This window comes from Bombus vosnesenskii, unplaced genomic scaffold (genome assembly GCF_011952255.1).
Source record: "Bombus vosnesenskii isolate JDL3184/JDL3185 unplaced genomic scaffold, Bvos_JDL3184-5_v1.1 scf7180000013265, whole genome shotgun sequence".
Lineage (NCBI taxonomy): Eukaryota > Metazoa > Arthropoda > Insecta > Hymenoptera > Apidae > Bombus > Bombus vosnesenskii.
This window is the reverse complement of record NW_022882925.1, coordinates 5,457,343-5,475,309: the sequence shown is the minus strand read 5'-3', so window position 1 is coordinate 5,475,309 and position 17,967 is coordinate 5,457,343. Positions and strand designations below refer to the sequence as shown.

At 34.8% G+C, this 17,967-nt stretch overlaps 2 protein-coding genes and 1 long non-coding RNA gene across 12 annotated transcripts in view; 1 reads left to right on the top strand and 2 right to left on the bottom strand.

The window, feature by feature from the left end:
- Positions 1–496: 496 nt before the first annotated feature.
- Positions 497–3,428, bottom strand: LOC117243121. Of its 2 annotated transcripts, none has more exons than XM_033510350.1 (3): positions 2,848–3,428; positions 2,232–2,775; positions 497–1,955 (listed from the first exon to the last, which is right to left on the bottom strand). In XM_033510350.1, exons 1-3 carry the CDS (start codon positions 2,869–2,871, stop codon positions 751–753), a joined length of 1,773 nt encoding a protein of 590 aa, XP_033366241.1. In that variant the 5' UTR covers positions 2,872–3,428; the 3' UTR covers positions 497–750. The 2 variants fall into 2 exon arrangements, with proteins under 2 accessions (XP_033366241.1, XP_033366239.1); XM_033510348.1 differs by having other exon boundaries at positions 2,025–2,775; positions 2,848–3,236.
- A 1,677-nt stretch (positions 3,429–5,105) lies between these two features.
- Positions 5,106–17,967, bottom strand: part of LOC117243122 (thyrotroph embryonic factor) — a 100,956-nt gene continuing 88,094 nt past the window's right edge. For 3 of the 9 annotated variants that reach the window (XM_033510351.1, XM_033510353.1, XM_033510357.1), the window contains 5 exons: positions 14,243–14,388; positions 13,060–13,297; positions 11,687–11,835; positions 10,939–11,076; positions 5,106–10,252 (listed from right to left, as the gene is read on the bottom strand). In XM_033510351.1, the coding sequence (XP_033366242.1) occupies positions 10,166–10,252; positions 10,939–11,076; positions 11,687–11,835; positions 13,060–13,297; positions 14,243–14,388 (758 nt within the window). In that variant the 3' untranslated portion in view covers positions 5,106–10,165. The remainder of the gene's footprint in view (positions 10,253–10,938; positions 11,077–11,686; positions 11,836–13,059; positions 13,298–14,242; positions 14,389–17,967) is intronic. The other 6 variants (XM_033510354.1, XM_033510356.1, XM_033510359.1 and 3 more) reach the window with 3 other exon arrangements.
- On the top strand, positions 6,087–11,296 carry LOC117243124. Its single transcript, XR_004495400.1, has 2 exons — positions 6,087–6,175; positions 10,921–11,296. It is a non-coding gene; the product is annotated as an uncharacterized LOC117243124 (long non-coding RNA).

Sequence of the window (17,967 nt, the reverse complement as noted above, 5' to 3'; positions counted from 1 at the left end):
ATCCATTATTCTTAATTACGCTTGCGTAACAAGACGATATATTTTGTAGATAAAGAAATTTCAATAATTAATATTTATTCGTAGCATTTCTCATTGTATTTATGCTCGGTGTTAAGTTATACGATTAAATTGGAAAATTTTATATCCGTAAATTTGTTTAATACGTGGACGAGTATTAACATCGTTTAGTGATCGATAAACGATGGGTCAATACTAATCCAAGAGTGATCAATTCACTCGTCTGTCGTATACCTAAGTAATTTATTCGAATAAATTATAGCTTAGGTTTTTAATTTATTATGCGCGCACCCATACGATAATCACGATCGATCGAGATCGGCGACAATTGTAACATTTGCTTTATAAATGTCTCTTAAACGATAACGCGACCAATGATCAGATGAAACAATTGTAAATGTGCTCAGTATCGTCTGTATATATTTGTGTGAGTTGTATCTAAATATTTGGGAGAAACGAAATAAACGAATGCCTTCACTTCTGTGCAAGAAGTAAGATTTCCTTCTTGTCCTTCTCGTTTATTTTCAAATTGTTACGCCGAGTTCTTATAAATGTACAAATATTAAAAATATAATAACACTTAAATTTCTTCACAATAAATAACAACTAAACTCTATCAATCAGATTCTTCTCTCCAGCTTAAAATAATATCATCAATAAAGCAATATAAAGTAATAATTGAATATTCCGTTATTTTAAATACAGGAATAAGATATTTTACTAAAGGCAGCGCTACAGCGATGAGCAATACTGATTATCAATAGCTAGTTTTGTATTCATCATGTATGCGTAAAAAGCTGAGAATAATTCATTCCCTATTGCCTCGATGCATTCGTATAAAAATGTAACAATCTCCGCTAATGCATGGAATATCCTATTTCTCGGAGCGGAGCTAAGATTTATAACATATTCTTTTAAATTTGCTTTGCAATACGTCCAGGAGAAATAAATAGCTTCGCATAAGAACTGTTTGGGATCATTGCAATGTTCTAATATAACAGTAGTAATTTTAAAACACTTAGTCAGTATATCCATCGCGTTATCCAAGTATTTCATTTCTTGCAAAATATCATTAAAATAATTAATATCAGGCATCTGTTCATCGTTCGATTCTACGTAAAAATCTTTTAATAATTGTCTAAGTAAAAGTTTTAGCTTAATCATCACATCGTTTCTTTCTTTGGACGCTATTGACGAATCCGAATTTATTAAATTAAATGCGACTGTGCCAATTGTCAGTAAATGTCCTGTGAACTGAACAGGATCTATGAATATTCTATTATTTATCACAATGTTATTATTTTGATATTTTATTGGAAATTTCTCTCTCCAGCTTAATTTATTCAAACCATATAAGAAATCTTCTTTGTTGGTAAATTGCTTTATTTTGTACACAATGCCTTCAGATCTACTTTGTGTACCTTTATCAGTGTATGCATTCATTTTATCAAACTCTTCCTTTAGTCGACTGATTCTCAAAGAAGCCTTAAATTTTTCAAAGATGGTACCTTTAGATGACTCTATGAGTTCACCGGCCAGTCTAGTGTTTAATAGGGCATTACTAAAGAACAGAACATGCGAAGTGAATATAACTATATCCAAAAAATCAACATCTCTTTCTGTTTTGTATTTGTCAATTAAACAATATCCTTGATAAACTATACCAATGCCATTCATTGATAAATTACTTAATATCAGAGAATTGTAAGCTGCTTTAGCTGCAACACCTACGGTGCTGCTTTTTTCAAAAGCTTTAGAGAGGAGCATAGTTCCTCCATTTGCTCCTAACGATAAGGCTGTACTGCCTATTCCAAGCCAGGCAGAAAATGCTTTCTTATTTGTAGGAGTAATGGATTGTTTGTGCTTGGAAAAATCTATTAATTTATGAGAATTTCTCGCAATAATCCATGTTCCACAGATGCCACTCTGAATAAGACCTAATGATAATAATTTTGCTCAATTAATTGAGATGAAAGGGAAATGAAAATTGAATCACTTTCGCATACCTGCAGCAAGAACAGCTGGTGCAATAGGTGTTAACAAGCTAGCAGCTCCAAATCCTATAGTAGTAGCTACAGACAATGTGTTTGCAGTTATATCAATACCTTTAAGAACTTTAGTTTTAACAGCACAAGCGGGTGAGTCTAATATCTGAACCCATGCAGTTGAAATATATTCTGTAACTTTATAATTTGGATCATACTGATACAAACCATTCTTTGGTAAAATCATAGTACACTGAGGCAATGTATTATTTGTTACATAATCATTCCAAGTTTTATACATTCTACCTTCATTGTCAATATAAGATATACCATATGTTTTTGTTTTTAGCTTAAATATTGGTACGCTACTTATGTTATTAGATTCTTTGTTTGATTTATCATTTTTTTTATTGGATTCGTTTATATCCGCATGTAAAAGTATTACATTAAATATAATTCCAATATAAATAGTACTATCCACTTTATCTCTTCCAAACTTCATTATCTGTCGATATATTGTATCTATAGCTTCACACATCCTCTTATCGTACACTATTTTACTAAATATATCATTCTCCTGGTTATTGCCCGGTGTTTTACTTTTACAGGTAGTTGATATTTCTATGTCTTTATCAATTTTAGGAAGACCAAACAAGGCATATCCGATCTTATGTCTTATAAGTTCATAATTTTCAGAATCATATAAAAACCAATCAGGAAGCAGTTCATAATAATGTTGCTGATATTCTTTGGCAAGTTTTATTGCTTCTGTCTAAAATACATCAAATTATAAGTATAAGTAATAGTATATAATAAGTATATAAGTAAAGATATATAAATTTACTTTTTCGTCGTTCAAACAAGCCATATCGGTTTTTAAATATAATAAGAATGTTTAAAGTAATTTTTGAGCTTCCTTAAAATACACCAGTTCGAATAATTACACCAAAACGGGTATTTATAACTGAATATAAGATAATATGATTAACACATATGATTTCCCACAATTACCTAACAATCGTAATTGTGTTTAACTGCAAACAAATCTAATTTTAGTTATTGCTCATATAAGCGATGGTTAAATATCACTTTGAAACAGTTTATTGTAGAAGTATAACACAATATATAACATAATAGACCTTAAGCGTGTATGCAAATTTCTATTCGTATAAACGTTAGTATTCAAACAGGATATTCTCAAAAGACAAATAAATTTGTTATTGAAACAATGGATACATTAAGGATAGATGAAAGAGAACAGAAATTTTGTGTACAACGAGGAATCCCCTTTCTAGTAACATATGTTTCACCTCCCTATATAACACTACATTTTACGATTATTTCGTTATATAGAAAAATGTTACAAATATTCTTTTTGCATTGAAAATAGAATGTAATTATTAAAGATGAATAATAGTGCCGTTTTCATTATTTTGTCACTAGAATATAACCAGAGAAATAGTTGAAACCAGATGACCAACATACATATGTATGTAAGTATATCAGGGTGAATAGGGAGATCATCGATGCAATATTAACAAAGTCAGCAAAATGATGCGCGATAAGAACAAGGACTTCTAACGGCCAACGGCAGAACTATACGCACGTTTCTTCCTCTGAAGTAATTAGCAGAAGGAACATGAGTATCCACGGCGATTTCTTAAATACTTACCAATATTTACCAATTTTCTCGAACTGTTTTGTCACCTTTTGTAATTTATTCCTTTAACTAATAGACATTAGATATATTACGCCTATATTACGTATATGTATAATAAATAATTTTGGCGCCTTAGTAATAATTTTAATTATTTTTTTCCACTTGACAATATCAATATTTTACGTTATTCTTCTTGTGAAGTAAATAAAAAAACTAACCTGAAAATATACATTGAAAACTAGCCGATTCGCACACTGACGCTTACCCCCTAACATCGTTTACTTTATAGTAACATCGTTACTATATTTACAAAATATATATATCTGTCCTTATCACGATTGTATCGCTTTCTTTGTTTAACACCGTCCGTGTCGTTCGTCCTCGTCACATAGTAACGCCATCTCTTTCTACTATTCTCGTATCGTCTATCTTTGTCGCACACTATTGCCGTCTCTTTCTATCGCCGCATGATTGTCTGTCCTTGTCGCACAATATTGCGATTCTACTCTATGGATGTGCCATGCACTGTCATCTGTCCTTAAGTGTCCTAATCTGCTGTTCCTTCCATATTTGACAGATGGCAGGACATGACTTATCCGAGTAATAAACTTTCCGTCTGCAGATAAGTCATATACTGGCGACATTGTGCGATAAGGATAGAGTATACGAATGCCAGTGGAAAGAGAGAGCGATAGTGTGTGACAAGGGCAGAGTGTACGAATGCCAGTAGGAGAGAGCGATGTTGTGCGACACACGATTCTATGGACAGACGATTAGATGGTGAATTCACGGTATTCGACAGAGACAGAGACACAGATACACATACAAAACTGTGCACATTTGTCAGTGAACTGTTCCTTACGCTGAACTGATGTTGTCCAAAGAATCGCAAGAGAAACAAATTAACATTCTTTCGGTGCGTTTGTGCGCACTCTCCTTACAATTATTTTGTACACTCAAACATTATTTTAGATGTAAAGAAACATTCGTACCGTTTTCATTCAAGAACCATCGTACGACTGGTACTAGCCAGTCCACCTCGTGGTTATGAAATCCATTATATCAGCGTGACTAATTTTCAGAAACCCACCATGAAACAGACTTTATATTTGTACTATATCGAGGCCACTATAGTTTCGCAAGCAAGTAATGAATCATTGCTCGTTTCTTTTGTCAGCTATTTTAAAATTAAGATCCCTATATATTCTTTCAATTAAATATAGATACAACACACATGAAATAATATGCTAATGCCCTTTAAATAACCACGGATTATTCTCACTACTTTCTGCAACTGATTATCGTTATGTACAATCTGATCATATCAATAGTGACAGAATTATTAAATATTCCAGACTATTTAAAGCATTTCAGCGTATATTACCAGCGTAGTAATAAGTTTAAACGAACAAATGGATGCGGGATTAGGTATAACAATATAATTCAATGAAAACAATAACAAATACATATATTTCTCGAAATGTGATACACTTTGACGTTGGTGGTCGTATTTTAATTCTCGCGTGTACTGTTTTCTCATCTTTTTTCGTTTCAAATGGATCGGATGGCGTGTCATTTAAATGGACGCGGCGACGTCACCTAAAACTCTTCCCATTATGTTGCATTTATTTCTGCTCTTTTCTTTTCTGCTTTTTTTTTGCTTTTTTACTTTTTCTTCCGTTCTGTCATCGTCGTTAAATTCTAATTGGAGCAAAGCTGTCAGTTGCATCTACCGTGTTTTTCTCTAATTATCTTTTTTCTACGATTTCTCCTTTACGACATTTTTTCTCTTTATAGATTTTTTTCTTTTTGCTTCGCTATCCTCAGACTGCAGTATTCAGCGCGCGCGCATACGCCACGTGCGCACGCACGTGGTCACATTGTTTACCTTTTCTATTTCCTTTGTTTTCATTTTACATAACCAACAAACACTATTGCGCTTCATCGTTTTGTCATTGTTTGAAAACTGTGCCGAGATCCAAGACCGGTCACTTAGAAAGCTACGAAGTAGTTTAATTAATTAGCAACTTGTACTAGAAGGTACTTATACAAATATCGATCTTCGAGAAACGTGAACGAGCGTCTCTTTTTCATTCTTTCTTTGCTTTCTTTTTTTTTCCTTTTTTTTTACATCTTCAGGGCGACTGTCGACGCAGGGATTATTTATAATTAGACCGCGGATATACATGGAAATTCATATTTTTATGAATATAATTTACAGAGTCCACAGTCTATTTATAACAATCGGAAAAGAAACAAAAAATGCCTGGCTTTGTTGTAATTTGTCGCTAGACGCTACTAATCGCAGTTACAAGATACAAAAAGTACGTTTTGTTAGGCATTGTGTGACAATTTTTCTCCATTATTCATATTTAAATAGCTTTCGATGCATCGGATGTTACAATCTAATGAGTTCTGTTTATCTTTCAGGTAATCAGGCTGCATGCCAAAAAAGCGACGTGTTTTATGTGTGATCTGATTGAACAATGAGTGCGGAGATGTTCCTTGCATTGTATGTTCTTAATCTAATCTGTATCTGTGTTACCTCATTCTATCACGTTCCTCACGCATGGAGTTAGCAATACATTTAGAAATGTTAAATGTCACATTCGTAAATCGCTTTTTTGTTGTCTAACTTTTGCCTTTCATTTCTTCTTCGCAATCAAGTAAAGGGATACGTCTAAACGAATTTCTTCAATCGTATTTTACTAGGAGCTGAATCACGAGTCTAAACTGAAAAAGCAATTCGTGTGTAATTTCGTTTTTGCAGTTACGAGATTCACCCGCGTATATACTATAAACTACACAAAAATTTCATATTATACAACGTGCATAAAATCTCGGCGAAAAAAAGAAAATATATATATATATATATGATAACAAGACGTAAAACAATTTTCCATATCGTCGACACGATTAATTATACATGGACTCTGTTCCAACTAAAATTTACAATTATAAAATAGAGTCGATTCTATGAAGTTTTAACGCGTGATCGCAAAAATAAAGAAACAAATGTACAGAGTACGTATACTTTAATTAACTAGGAAATGTAATTGCCGTATAAAAAACTGGCGGTTTCGAAGCGAATCTGTCATTGGCAAAGCCTTCTATAAAATTAATTCATCTTGTATATGTCTACAAATATACACGTATATATGATAGTATCTATGATGTATCATATATATATATCATTATACGTTATAAGCTCTTTGAGAATTCGTGTAGTGTAGGGTCAAAAGGAACAGATAAAAAATGATAAAATAACAAATTAATAATGTAACAAATGAATAACAGGCGCAATATAAAAAAAGTTCCACCGGGAACATGCTCTTAATGCCGATTTCACGTCGCAGAAGGTGCTAAAAAACATGTGTATATAATAATTATACTCGATTATTGTCACTGAGCGTTGCAACGAGCAGAATCCCTTATCATTTAGCGCATCAACAGTACATAAAATATTAGTCGCATGTGTATTATTCGTGAAAGGCGCATGAGTGGGCTTAGCTCATGATTACTCTTCTTTTTCGCATTTGAATTTCTTTGCTTTTCTTTGTCAGACAAGAGGAAGCAACTACGAACAGAGATATACGTTATTTATTCTTGTCCGAAGGGTAGCCCTTTTAATACACGATTTATTCCTATGATCATGTGTATAACTCTCGCCGTGGCGTCATTAACAATGGAACATGCAATTGCTTTTTCTTTCAATAAAAAAGTACTCTTCATCTCCTTTTTAAGAATGATCATTATACGATTCTCTAGAATTTTGATTTATGCAATTATATCTTGCCATAAAAAAGAACTAATAGTACGGTGGTACTTAGTAAAAAATATTTACAGATAACAATAAACATTTAAAAAAGATCCAAGTTGTATGGTGCTTGTGTGGGAACATATTGAAACAATGGGCAAATGAAATATAAAGAAGATAGATATCAAGAGATAAATAGATAGATAACAGAAATATATTATTAGCAACAGACAGATAAGTATAGAAAGAGAAGAATAACAATAAAATAATGCGATGTCATTGGGAAACTGAAAGGAAAAGAAATAGGAATGAAGAAATGAAGAGCTAGATTTAATAGAAGAAATAACAGAACAGGTCAAACGAATAAAAGAGTAGTAGAATTGATAAAAAAAAGACTAGAAAGAAGAAATTATTTGCCAATAATATATCCATTGCATAAGAAAGGAAAGATGGAAGGAGTTCCAAATTACTGGACCACTGCTTCCCTAAACTGTGTATATAAAATATATACTGAATATTGATAAAATTGAAGGATGAAGTAGAAAAGCAAGAGATAAAAGGGAGGAGCACCATAGACAACATCTAATGAGAATCCATTGTCGGACAGCCATCGACTACGTCGAAGCATGATAAAACGATAATAAAAGATGCGTCGCGACGCTTTCCCCGCACTCGAGAGAGTGTATGTTGCTCTTCGAGCGACTCATCCAACTGGCATACAACCGAGCGCCGAAAAAACGAAACGCTACAGAGAGGAGAGAGATTAAAACGTTATGTATGAAAAAAAGAAGCACTTGATCTCTATCTTACGATAAAAACAACTAGAATCACTTGTGTGTGTACCATCACCACTTGTGGGATACGCTACAGTAATTAACGTTTCTTAGAGAACTAGGACCTAGTCCGTGCGCAGAAAAGCGTCGTTCTCCCAAGTATCCTTCGTTCGTAATTAACTCTTTTTCCTTTCTTTGTTTCTCATTTTTTTCTTTTTCTTAACAAATCACCAATTACGGATATTCTTTCGCTTCTCGTTCTTCTCTAATATTAAAAGATCCATTAGAAAATGTTACAACCAATATAAAATTCACTGGATACTCTTTTAAAATATAATGCAGATAGGTTACAAAACCACGTCGAAATACAATAATGTTAGTTATTGTATTTGGTCAATTTAGACGTCATTCAAGAACCTTAAAATCGCTGCTTCATGGCTTGTTTGAAGTTAGACTACCGAGAAAAACGTTAGATCAAGAATGTATCCGCAATAATCAGATTTGGGGGCTGCATTGTATAAGAACCAAACAGAAGCTCGAGAGTCAGCGTGTGATTAAATAGACGCTTAAGGACCGCTTGCGGCCGTATTTTCCAACTATCGATCATTTCTACGCGCGCCTATCTGTGTTTAACACATTCGTACATCTTTCACTTATTACTCTAATCAGCTCCAGCCCTGTTTATGTGGCGATTACCGTGTGCGTGTCAGATGTTTAGTAAATACAGTTAAGATAATTCTTCCAATAGATCGCTTTTCCTTTAATTTTACTCCAGTAAATTCAAATCTTCCAACTATATCATTAATAGGAACTTTCTAATCAAGTAATTAATGAAAAAGTATCTTAGATCAGAATTAATTTCAGATGGATCAGTTTCTTTAGTCTTTACAAACGTAAATCTTATTTAAAAACAATTGTAAAATCATTTTGATTAACATTAAAATATTACTGTGCATTGAAATGGAAGAGATATCCAAGTATACAAATTATTATGTTTAAAAAATTAAGGATTCTTCAAAAAATACTACGGCCTTCTACTTAACGAATTAATTGAGATTAAATTCTATTGAATCTTCCTACAACACAGTCAATAGAAAGCGTTTAATTGATTGATCAACGTGCCCGACGTAAAAGGAAAAGTTTCAAAGTGTCCTGCCATTTATACATCATTCGCATCTGGCACGCACACTAACGATTCCACGGTCTGCGGTTCCGCGTGTATACGTGTATGCTTATGTCTCTTTATGTATATAGATATATACGTACGCGTTCCTTGTATATATGTGTATACATATAATGCTCGATAATGCGTTGCAGCGAATTGATATACCCGACTGGTTAATACACCTGCATGGTATATACATGTACGCGTATAAATACATACACGTGTGCATGCGGTTGCGCGTGTACACGCGCGCACAGAGTCACGCTTACAGACAAACATACACACGGCCGTGTATGTATGCATGTATACATATATAATCTAACTATACATATAACTATGTACACTTTTTTTTGAGAGGGTGGCTTTCAGGGGCTGGGTAAGGGAGAAAGGAGTTCAGGAAGGACCAAAGGGGAATGGGTTAAAAGAAATTACATGTGTATGTGTGTATGTGTACACATTTTGTGTATGTATATGAGCATGTGAAGAGCGAAGGAAAGAGGAGAAGAAAGATGAATTAGCAGAAATTCTCATCGAAGGATATCTTCGGGATCCTCTAAGGATTAAGGGTGGGCTGGTTCGAATTTATCGAAGATGGTCTTGCGATTCGGCGCGCTTCTTCCTTTTCCTTCTTCATCTTCTTCTTTTTTTTCGTTTTTTTTTTCTTTTTTTCTATTATTCTTCTTTCATCCGAACTGGCGAAAAACCTAAGTGCTGCGACTATAGTGTGTGGGAGGAGCTGGCACAACAAACGCTCGTGTCTGTATCTTTTTTAATACCACGACGAGCTGTTGCTTGCCCGGCGTACTGTTAGACGTCCGTGTATTTGCTCAGCTTGTCACGCAGCAGCATGTTCTCATTCTTTAACCGGTCCAGTTCCTGCCGCAGGCCCATGTTCTGAAATTTTGCATTTTTGCTTCATGGAATTATTCTTTCAATTAAAAATAGAGCGTAAGTTATCGACTGTGATAATACAAATATTATCCCAAGAGACAAAACATTTCATGTAAATGATGTTTTAACTCAGAACAGGATGATTCTTCCATTGGAGACTGATACAGTTATAGTAGAACTTTTATTTGTACAGAAAAATTCATCTTGGTTTTTAAGATAAGCGAATGTTAATCTATGTTTATCACTGGAAAATGTACTTGTACTTCAAGGTGAAGGGATTTTTTTATAGGAGCAAAGAAAAATCTGTAGAACATGTAAGTGACTGCGCATTGTACATATTCCTTCTCGTTGAGATAGAATCATACTGTTCCATGCTTGATATTAGGAAAGATTTTGTTTGACATAAAACATGGTTTCAATGTATTTGTACAGCAAAGTAAAGGGCTCTCTTTTACAGAAACAAAGATAAATTTGTAAAACAATTAAATGACTTTCATTCTATGATACATATTTCTGTATGTTTGAAAAGGAATGATGCTGTTCCCATATGTGTCCCATAACAAAAACGATTCTGTTTTACATAGGACATGATTTCCACTACATTGGCGTAATTCCATCAATACGACGCAAAGACTTAGAGCCTGGTTTAAATGTATATTCTTTAATTTTAGAGGCGTGGGAAGATTTACTTCTTTCTCGAGGAAGCCGGCCCTGAGAGCGATCTGGTTCTCCTTCATGCGACGTGCATCTCGCGATCGTTTCGCTGCCATATTATTCTTCCTACGACGCGCCCAGTATTTGTCATCCTTCAGGTCATCCGGAACGAACTGTAGCCGATAGCGGGGCATGGAAAAGAGCAGGAAATTAGAACGAACGTAGAAATTGATGTATTTTAAATACTATAATGAGAAATTGTAAAGGAAAACCAAAAGGATATTGAAAATCTTATTAAAGATCATAGAGTGACTGTTAAATCTTACAAATTGAATTTCAATAAATTATTTATATGGTTCTAAGAGATAAAAATAAAAGAATTAGTTGTACAGTCGAACCTCTGTTTATTTTATATTTTAGGAATATTATAATAACCATACTTAATCAAATACTTTCTTTTTCTGTGCTCTAAGTTCCATTACTTTGACTTTAAAGTAAGAAATATTTCAAATAATAATTATGTGTCCCAAATAATAATTCAATTAAATATGAGAAGTTCAGCATCGAATAAGGTCATATTTGATAGAAAAGAAAAAAAAATAATAATAAAAGGATAGAAAACGAGATAGAAAATATAATGAAAAAGCAAAGAGTAGTGGTGATAAAAATAAAACAAAGGATGTTATGAAGGATCGCTCTCCCTATTGATTCAATGCTTCGAACAAGGAGATTTATCGAATGATGAATGAAAAATATTCAATTCGAATATGACAATCAACTGACCTGCTTCCGTGATTTCTTGATCATCGGCTGCGGTTTGAGCTCCTCGTCGGAGAAGGCCCGGGTACGTGGATCGAAGTCTCGCCCCGATGAGGCCATCGAGAGCGCTACAAGAGACAAGCCATATTGTATTCGTGATGAGTCCTCGGAATCTGTCGCGCGGAGAAGGAATAATCGACAATGTCGACGTTAGTCTAGTTTCATACGCTGTCCGGAAACTCGGATATATCGTCGCTGTTGCAAGAGTCGATCCTGAGACTTCGTCAAAATATATTATCCTGTAGTAATTTTATCGTTGCCTTACTTTCCATAAATCGTACAAGAACAATTACGTGTCAGCTTTTACAAACTTCCCTGAATCCTCAAATTCTACTGATCCTGGATATTGCTGTATTAATTCAAATAGGCGTATCTGGTCAGAAGGTGGTTCTGAGAAAAATCACTTTTAGAACTTAAGGTGCCACCCGACAGCAAAGATTTGATTCAAACGAAAAATAGAAATGCGCCTTAATATTCTAACTTAATTCGACAGAATATTAGGGACAGAGCAGAGAGTTTTATTACTCACGAACATGTTTCATTCCATCTTGTGATTTCACTGATTTCCAATTCTGCAAGTATCTATACGGTTCGAACAATTGTACAGTATTATCAAAGACATGAGAGTATCTTATAAGACGTTTGAAAGGATCAGATTTTGTAAAAGCAGCACTCGAATAAAAAGAGACGGGCAATATTATATATAGTAAACGCTATGTTGTATGCTATTAATAATTTAAAGCATCGAACAATTAATTCTGGGAAAGGAATATAAAAACTTTAGGACGAGTAACAAGTGACCTGATATAACATTGTGTTAAAAATCACGTCACAGTGGCCTACAATGCATATTCTCCCCCAAAAGTCACTAGTTTTCTGTATTGAAAGGTATAAAATTCCAACAGATATTGAAACTCACCAACTAAATTAAGTTTCCAACATTCTATACAAAAGGCAGATACAAATAATTCTATGTTAAAAAAATATAATTGAGAATACAATTCTATACCATAAAAGACATTTCTAGAAATAACGAAGCCAAAAAAACTGAAACTTAAACGTTAAGCACCAAGTTCCTGACATTCTACGTTGACAAAATTCTCTATATTAATGCTTTCTACAAAAAAGTAAGAAATTTCTAAAAATAATGAAATCAGAAACTAAAATAATAGATCGTTATACTTCATCCGCTTCTACCAAACGACAGCTCTCCCTCGACGGAAGAAAGTCAAGTCGCATAAAATCTACAAAACCCTAATATTGCTCAGGATCGACACCGAGATCGACGTGTGAAGTGTGTCGCAAAAGATAGGAATTAGGGGATGAAATTCACTCACTGGAGTCCGCGGGTGAGGGTGGGTTCATAGTGTCAGGGGAGCAACACTCGCTCGGCGAGGGTGATCTCTCGCGTTTGGTGACCGGTTCTAAGTGAAGACCGGCCGGTCCTTGGTGTCCTGGCGTTTCGGTGTTGTTGATCTTGTGCAGTTGCCCGCTCTGCATCGTGCCCTGTCCGCCGCCGGCCACGCCGTCCACAGGAATGCCGTTCTCGGAGAGAAACTCGTCAAGATCGACGTACTGTAACACGAAGTAAAGACCATCATCTTTTTGGTTTCGTTTCGGTTACAAAAATAGTGCCCGTACATCGGTTGCCGAGACGAGCAATCGTTCTTACTTAATACGAGCATTCCATGGGTATCAAGATGAACCGCGAAAAAGAAAGAAAGAAAGAAAAAAAAAAAACAAATAAACGAGCTATTGCAAGCATTTTTTGTTGAATTGTTAAGAAGCAAGATTTTAGTAAACAGTTCTTTAACTCGGTGGATTTCCTGACTTTCGCCTTACATTCTTTGGAAGATCGTTGGTTAACACGTCGATTATTACGTGGAATAAAATTAATCCATTAAGGACCAACGTTGCATTTCTTGTTCTTCGATTAATTCATATTACTGGGATCTGTTAAATTGTCGTTAGAATATGAACATGTTTAACCGAACAATAATCCTTAATGGGTTAATTAAGATATTTTTGGTTAATCGGTTTTTCTGTTAAAGAAAGAATAAGACAAGATTGATTTTGTATCGTGGTGTGCCTCTATATCGATGTGTTATTTCTTATCAAAAATGGTAGCCCATAAAACACGTGGCGAATTTATAATGTTCTTAACTATCAGTAGGAGGAAATAGGGATTAAGTCGTACACGTTTTTTAAGGAACCATGCATTATGGAATTTCATCCAAACTCCTACCACTAATCTATCGCTATTGTAATGCTACATATATTTGCAACACTTGTGTAAAACTCCACAAAACGATACTACAAAGGATAATTTTTCCTACTGCTGGGAAAGAATGAGGTCCAATTAATTGCCATTCACAATTAGTACGAAGAAGGAAGATGTAAGAAAAAAGGAAAAAGAAGAAATGCAAAAATCCAGATTGTTTAAAATAATTCCAGATCCAGCCATTGAGGATCCGTATTCAGCCGAGTTGTGAGCTTACCGTATCGCGTTTTTGTACATACATGGTTCAATACCTTCAGGTCGGCATCATAGGGCAGAGTTTTGTCCCAGAGGTTTGGGCCGAGGAAGGCGGCCTGCGCTTCCACGTTGCCCCATAGTTCTCCATCGGCGTCCTTCTTCTCTTCCGGTCCATCTTTGCCTTGTTTTCCTACAGGACACCAATTTCATTTCGTTATTCACTACAAACTGTCTGTCACTCCATCAAAGACAATTAAATTTTACTTATACGTAATTTCCATAATATCTCGTATCTTGTGTCGTCTGAACTTTGTTTCTTTCGCTTTCTCCAATAAAAGATTGAAAAGTAAGAAATAAGCTTCTCTTCCGTTCTTTTCCATTCGTTCAGACAGATGGCATAGACAGAAACCAAGAAACAATTAACTAATGTTTATTCGCGGTTATTTTTTTTTCTATAAAGGCAACGTTATGACACCAGATTCTGGCATTATTGATAACTATTTAGAAAGAGAAATTACACCGAAATTCTATCTATTCTTATTGATATATGAAATATTTTCCAATAAAGAAATAAACATTTTTTAATCTTGACACTTAATAGTGTTTTTTCTTTTACAAGAACTCCTGAATTATCATACAGAGGAGAGGTGCTATGGAAAGGACAGGTTTTGAATGATTTAGGAAATAATTAGCATTTAATAAAATTTCTTGCATTACTAGCGGCAGATACATAAATACATTCAAAAAGATACATACATTCAACTTTTCGTAAGAAATAGGCATTAATAATTGTATTATGTACGATGACATCTAAGATGTGAATGTTATAGCTCAGACTACATCGTAGAATGGATAAAAAAGACGATGGAATAAAAGTCCACATGAAGAAAGGAAGAATTTATGACAAAGGATTTCCTCAATGATCGGATAAAGATAGATCATTCTATTCCTCTATCAAACACGACATCCGCAAAGTGTCCAACTCTCAAGCTATTAAGAAGTTCCATTATTCAGTTGATATTTCTTAAAAAAGAATTCTCGTTTCCGTCCATTCAGGTAGCTCTTTCACCTTCGTTTTTTCGAGTATGATAGAGAAGCTAGGCCTTTTAGAATAAGCGATGGCATACATCCTCCCCGTTCCACCGGTCCTCTTTGCACCTTTTTTTCCCGGCAACAGCACGGTGTCGGAAGCCGCGGCCATCAGAAATTATTTCGTGGAAGAAAAGAAAAAGAGGAGCATGCGAATCAGTCGGCGGCCTTGGAGATGCTCCTCCAAAAATAGTGAGCCGGCCTAACAGCTTCTCTCGTCTGTTTCTTCTTCTCGGTTCGCCACGTTTCTTCCGCGTTTCTTCTTATCCCCTTCGAAGACTGTGTTAATTGTTTCTCATATGCCACGTTCTTCACGTTTTTTTTTTTTTCGTTTTTGTCATATTTTTATATCTTTTATCAAAGACGTAAATCGTCGAATTCGAAAATTTGAATCTCCAGTTGTTTTCCAATTATTCGCCGAGTTTGGTTTTCAGATTAATTTGAAATTATCCACGATGCAAATTAAACTTAAAATTGATTTCTAAGGAATTTAATTTATATGATATTAGTTTCGCAGAAGCTTCTACAAAATAAATCGAAATACGCGAGTTCCATGTGTAAATGTGTCGATGAAATACATTTAAACAAGTGAATTAAAGTTTAAGAGGAGATTTCCAAATTCCACGGCTTTATAAAGGGTTAAAAGATTATTTTTACGCAATTGTGAATGTAGCCTTGGATCGGCGAGGTTGGAGTAACAATGGTCGATCAGTGGCATGCCAGAAATTCCACAAGAAGTCAACGTTTCTTTCAGAAGAGAAAGAATTTTATTTCGATTCTACATTTCTGATCTATATTTGTAGATCAAATACTGCGGTTCTTCCCCTTCGATATTCCAAATATGAAAACACATAAAAGATATAAAATAATCAAATTCTTAATTTTTCTAGTAGAAACAATTTTCATATCTTTTTCCAAAGGCGAAATATACGCGGTAACGATAAAAATGAACGCCAGATTCGTCGTAGATCGTTGATATTTGTATCGACATGGTTAGAGGCCCTATGCAGGCGAAACCAACGAACAGAACGGTTTTTCTATTTTTCTTCTCTTTTTTCCAATGGCTGAGCGTGCGGTTCAAACGCGACAAAACCGCATTCAATGATTATTATCATGGTACACCGACTGTCGACGAGGTCGTGCCGCCACCACAGTCTGATAGATTTCAACGAACGAAGATTTTAATATTCATATTCAGCTGTCGTTCCCCCCCGCCAGTATCAACGATCTTTGAATTATGTCCGTGATTGTCGCAGATTGTAATTCCAATGACTGTGAATTACCCGGCGATTATCTGTAAAGTATAATCGCAGCGTTCCAACGAATTCGCGAAGTGGAAAAATATCGAAGGATTTTTGAAAACACAGAAAGATTGCTTCGTCAGTGTTGCTTTAAGATTTTTAAGATTTAAAATGACCCTTTTAGACGCAATAATATTCGAATTAGATGCCATGCACTGATACTATGATCTGGTTATAGAAATTTGGAAAATTGTAAAAGATAGAGTCGATCAAAGTTTTCTAAGTTTAAGTCAAAGTTGGTTAAAGTTTCTAGTGGATCAATTGTCAGGAGGAAATTCGAACTTCTATATTGTTTATCATTTGCGTAAGATAGATTAAGGTTACAAGTGTAGAATCATTGTATATCCCTAAGGAAGCTTAGAATAGAGACAGATTAGCAACCTTATATAATGCCTCGTTTTTCCCAATTCTTTTTTGCATTGACGATCTCCTACCACTTTAAACTCAACTTATACCAGACGATGCATGAGCATAAGTTTCGGCCTTCGAAAATAAGCTCATATGTACAAACGACAGAAGATTATTGCTACTTGTAATAAAAATTTGCATCGGTGACTTTGATCATAGTTATTTTCAATATTTAACATAAAAATACCAAATATCTTTATTTAAATTAAGCCTATGCTTATGTTTTCTTTAAAATCTACTTTATATTTTCCATTTTACGATATTCTTTGCACTGTCGCTATAGTCAATGGATTATAGCGATAGTGAACTATAATGTGACGCTATAGTTTACCAAAAGTTCACTAAATTTTCAAAATTTGTAGCATTACACATCTGTAAAGTTACTATGAAAAACGATCAGCTGGTCATTTCGATGATTCTAATGCTCCAGCGTTAAACGCCTAATAACTGTACGAAGTGCACCGAGTTTCTCCGTGCACGCGAGCTAAACAACTAAACAACGACAGCTCGCAATTTGGTTCAAGGCTGTCGGTCGTCGCCAGTTCTGCGGAACTAATCTCGCGTTGCGTGGCGGCTAGAACACGAGCAACAGCCGGCTAAACGGGAAGAAGAGAGGGAGAATCGTGACGAACGAAGGTGAAGAAGAGCAACGAGACGGCGAAACACGAGAAGAAACCAAATGGAAGAATGGCAGAGAGCGATGGCTACGAGGAAAGCTGAGAGATCCAGGAGAATCTAATCGTCCTGATGAAAACGAGGTTAAAAGCATCTAAAAAAGATAGGAGAACAAGTTGTATTTGACTTGGCTATTAATTATTCATTTAGGAACCACGAAAAAAGAAATTTTGCATGGAATATCGAATGCTTCAGACAGAAACAGTAATTAAATATTACTATAATATTCCCACTAATGCGGATGTAAATATCGTGCATACATATGACCAAACGATGGCCTGATAGCCTAATATTGT

Excerpts from the sequence above, each read along its gene's own strand:
- LOC117243121 (XM_033510348.1), bottom strand. The coding sequence starts at position 2,871 with ATGGCTTGTTTGAACGACGAAAAA. Across the intron at positions 2,776-2,847 it reads CTTGTTTGAACGACGAAAAA|ACAGAAGCAATAAAACTTGC; the intron begins GTAAATTTATAT and ends GATGTATTTTAG. Across the intron at positions 1,956-2,024 it reads ACCAGCTGTTCTTGCTGCAG|GTCTTATTCAGAGTGGCATC; the intron begins GTATGCGAAAGT and ends TATTATCATTAG.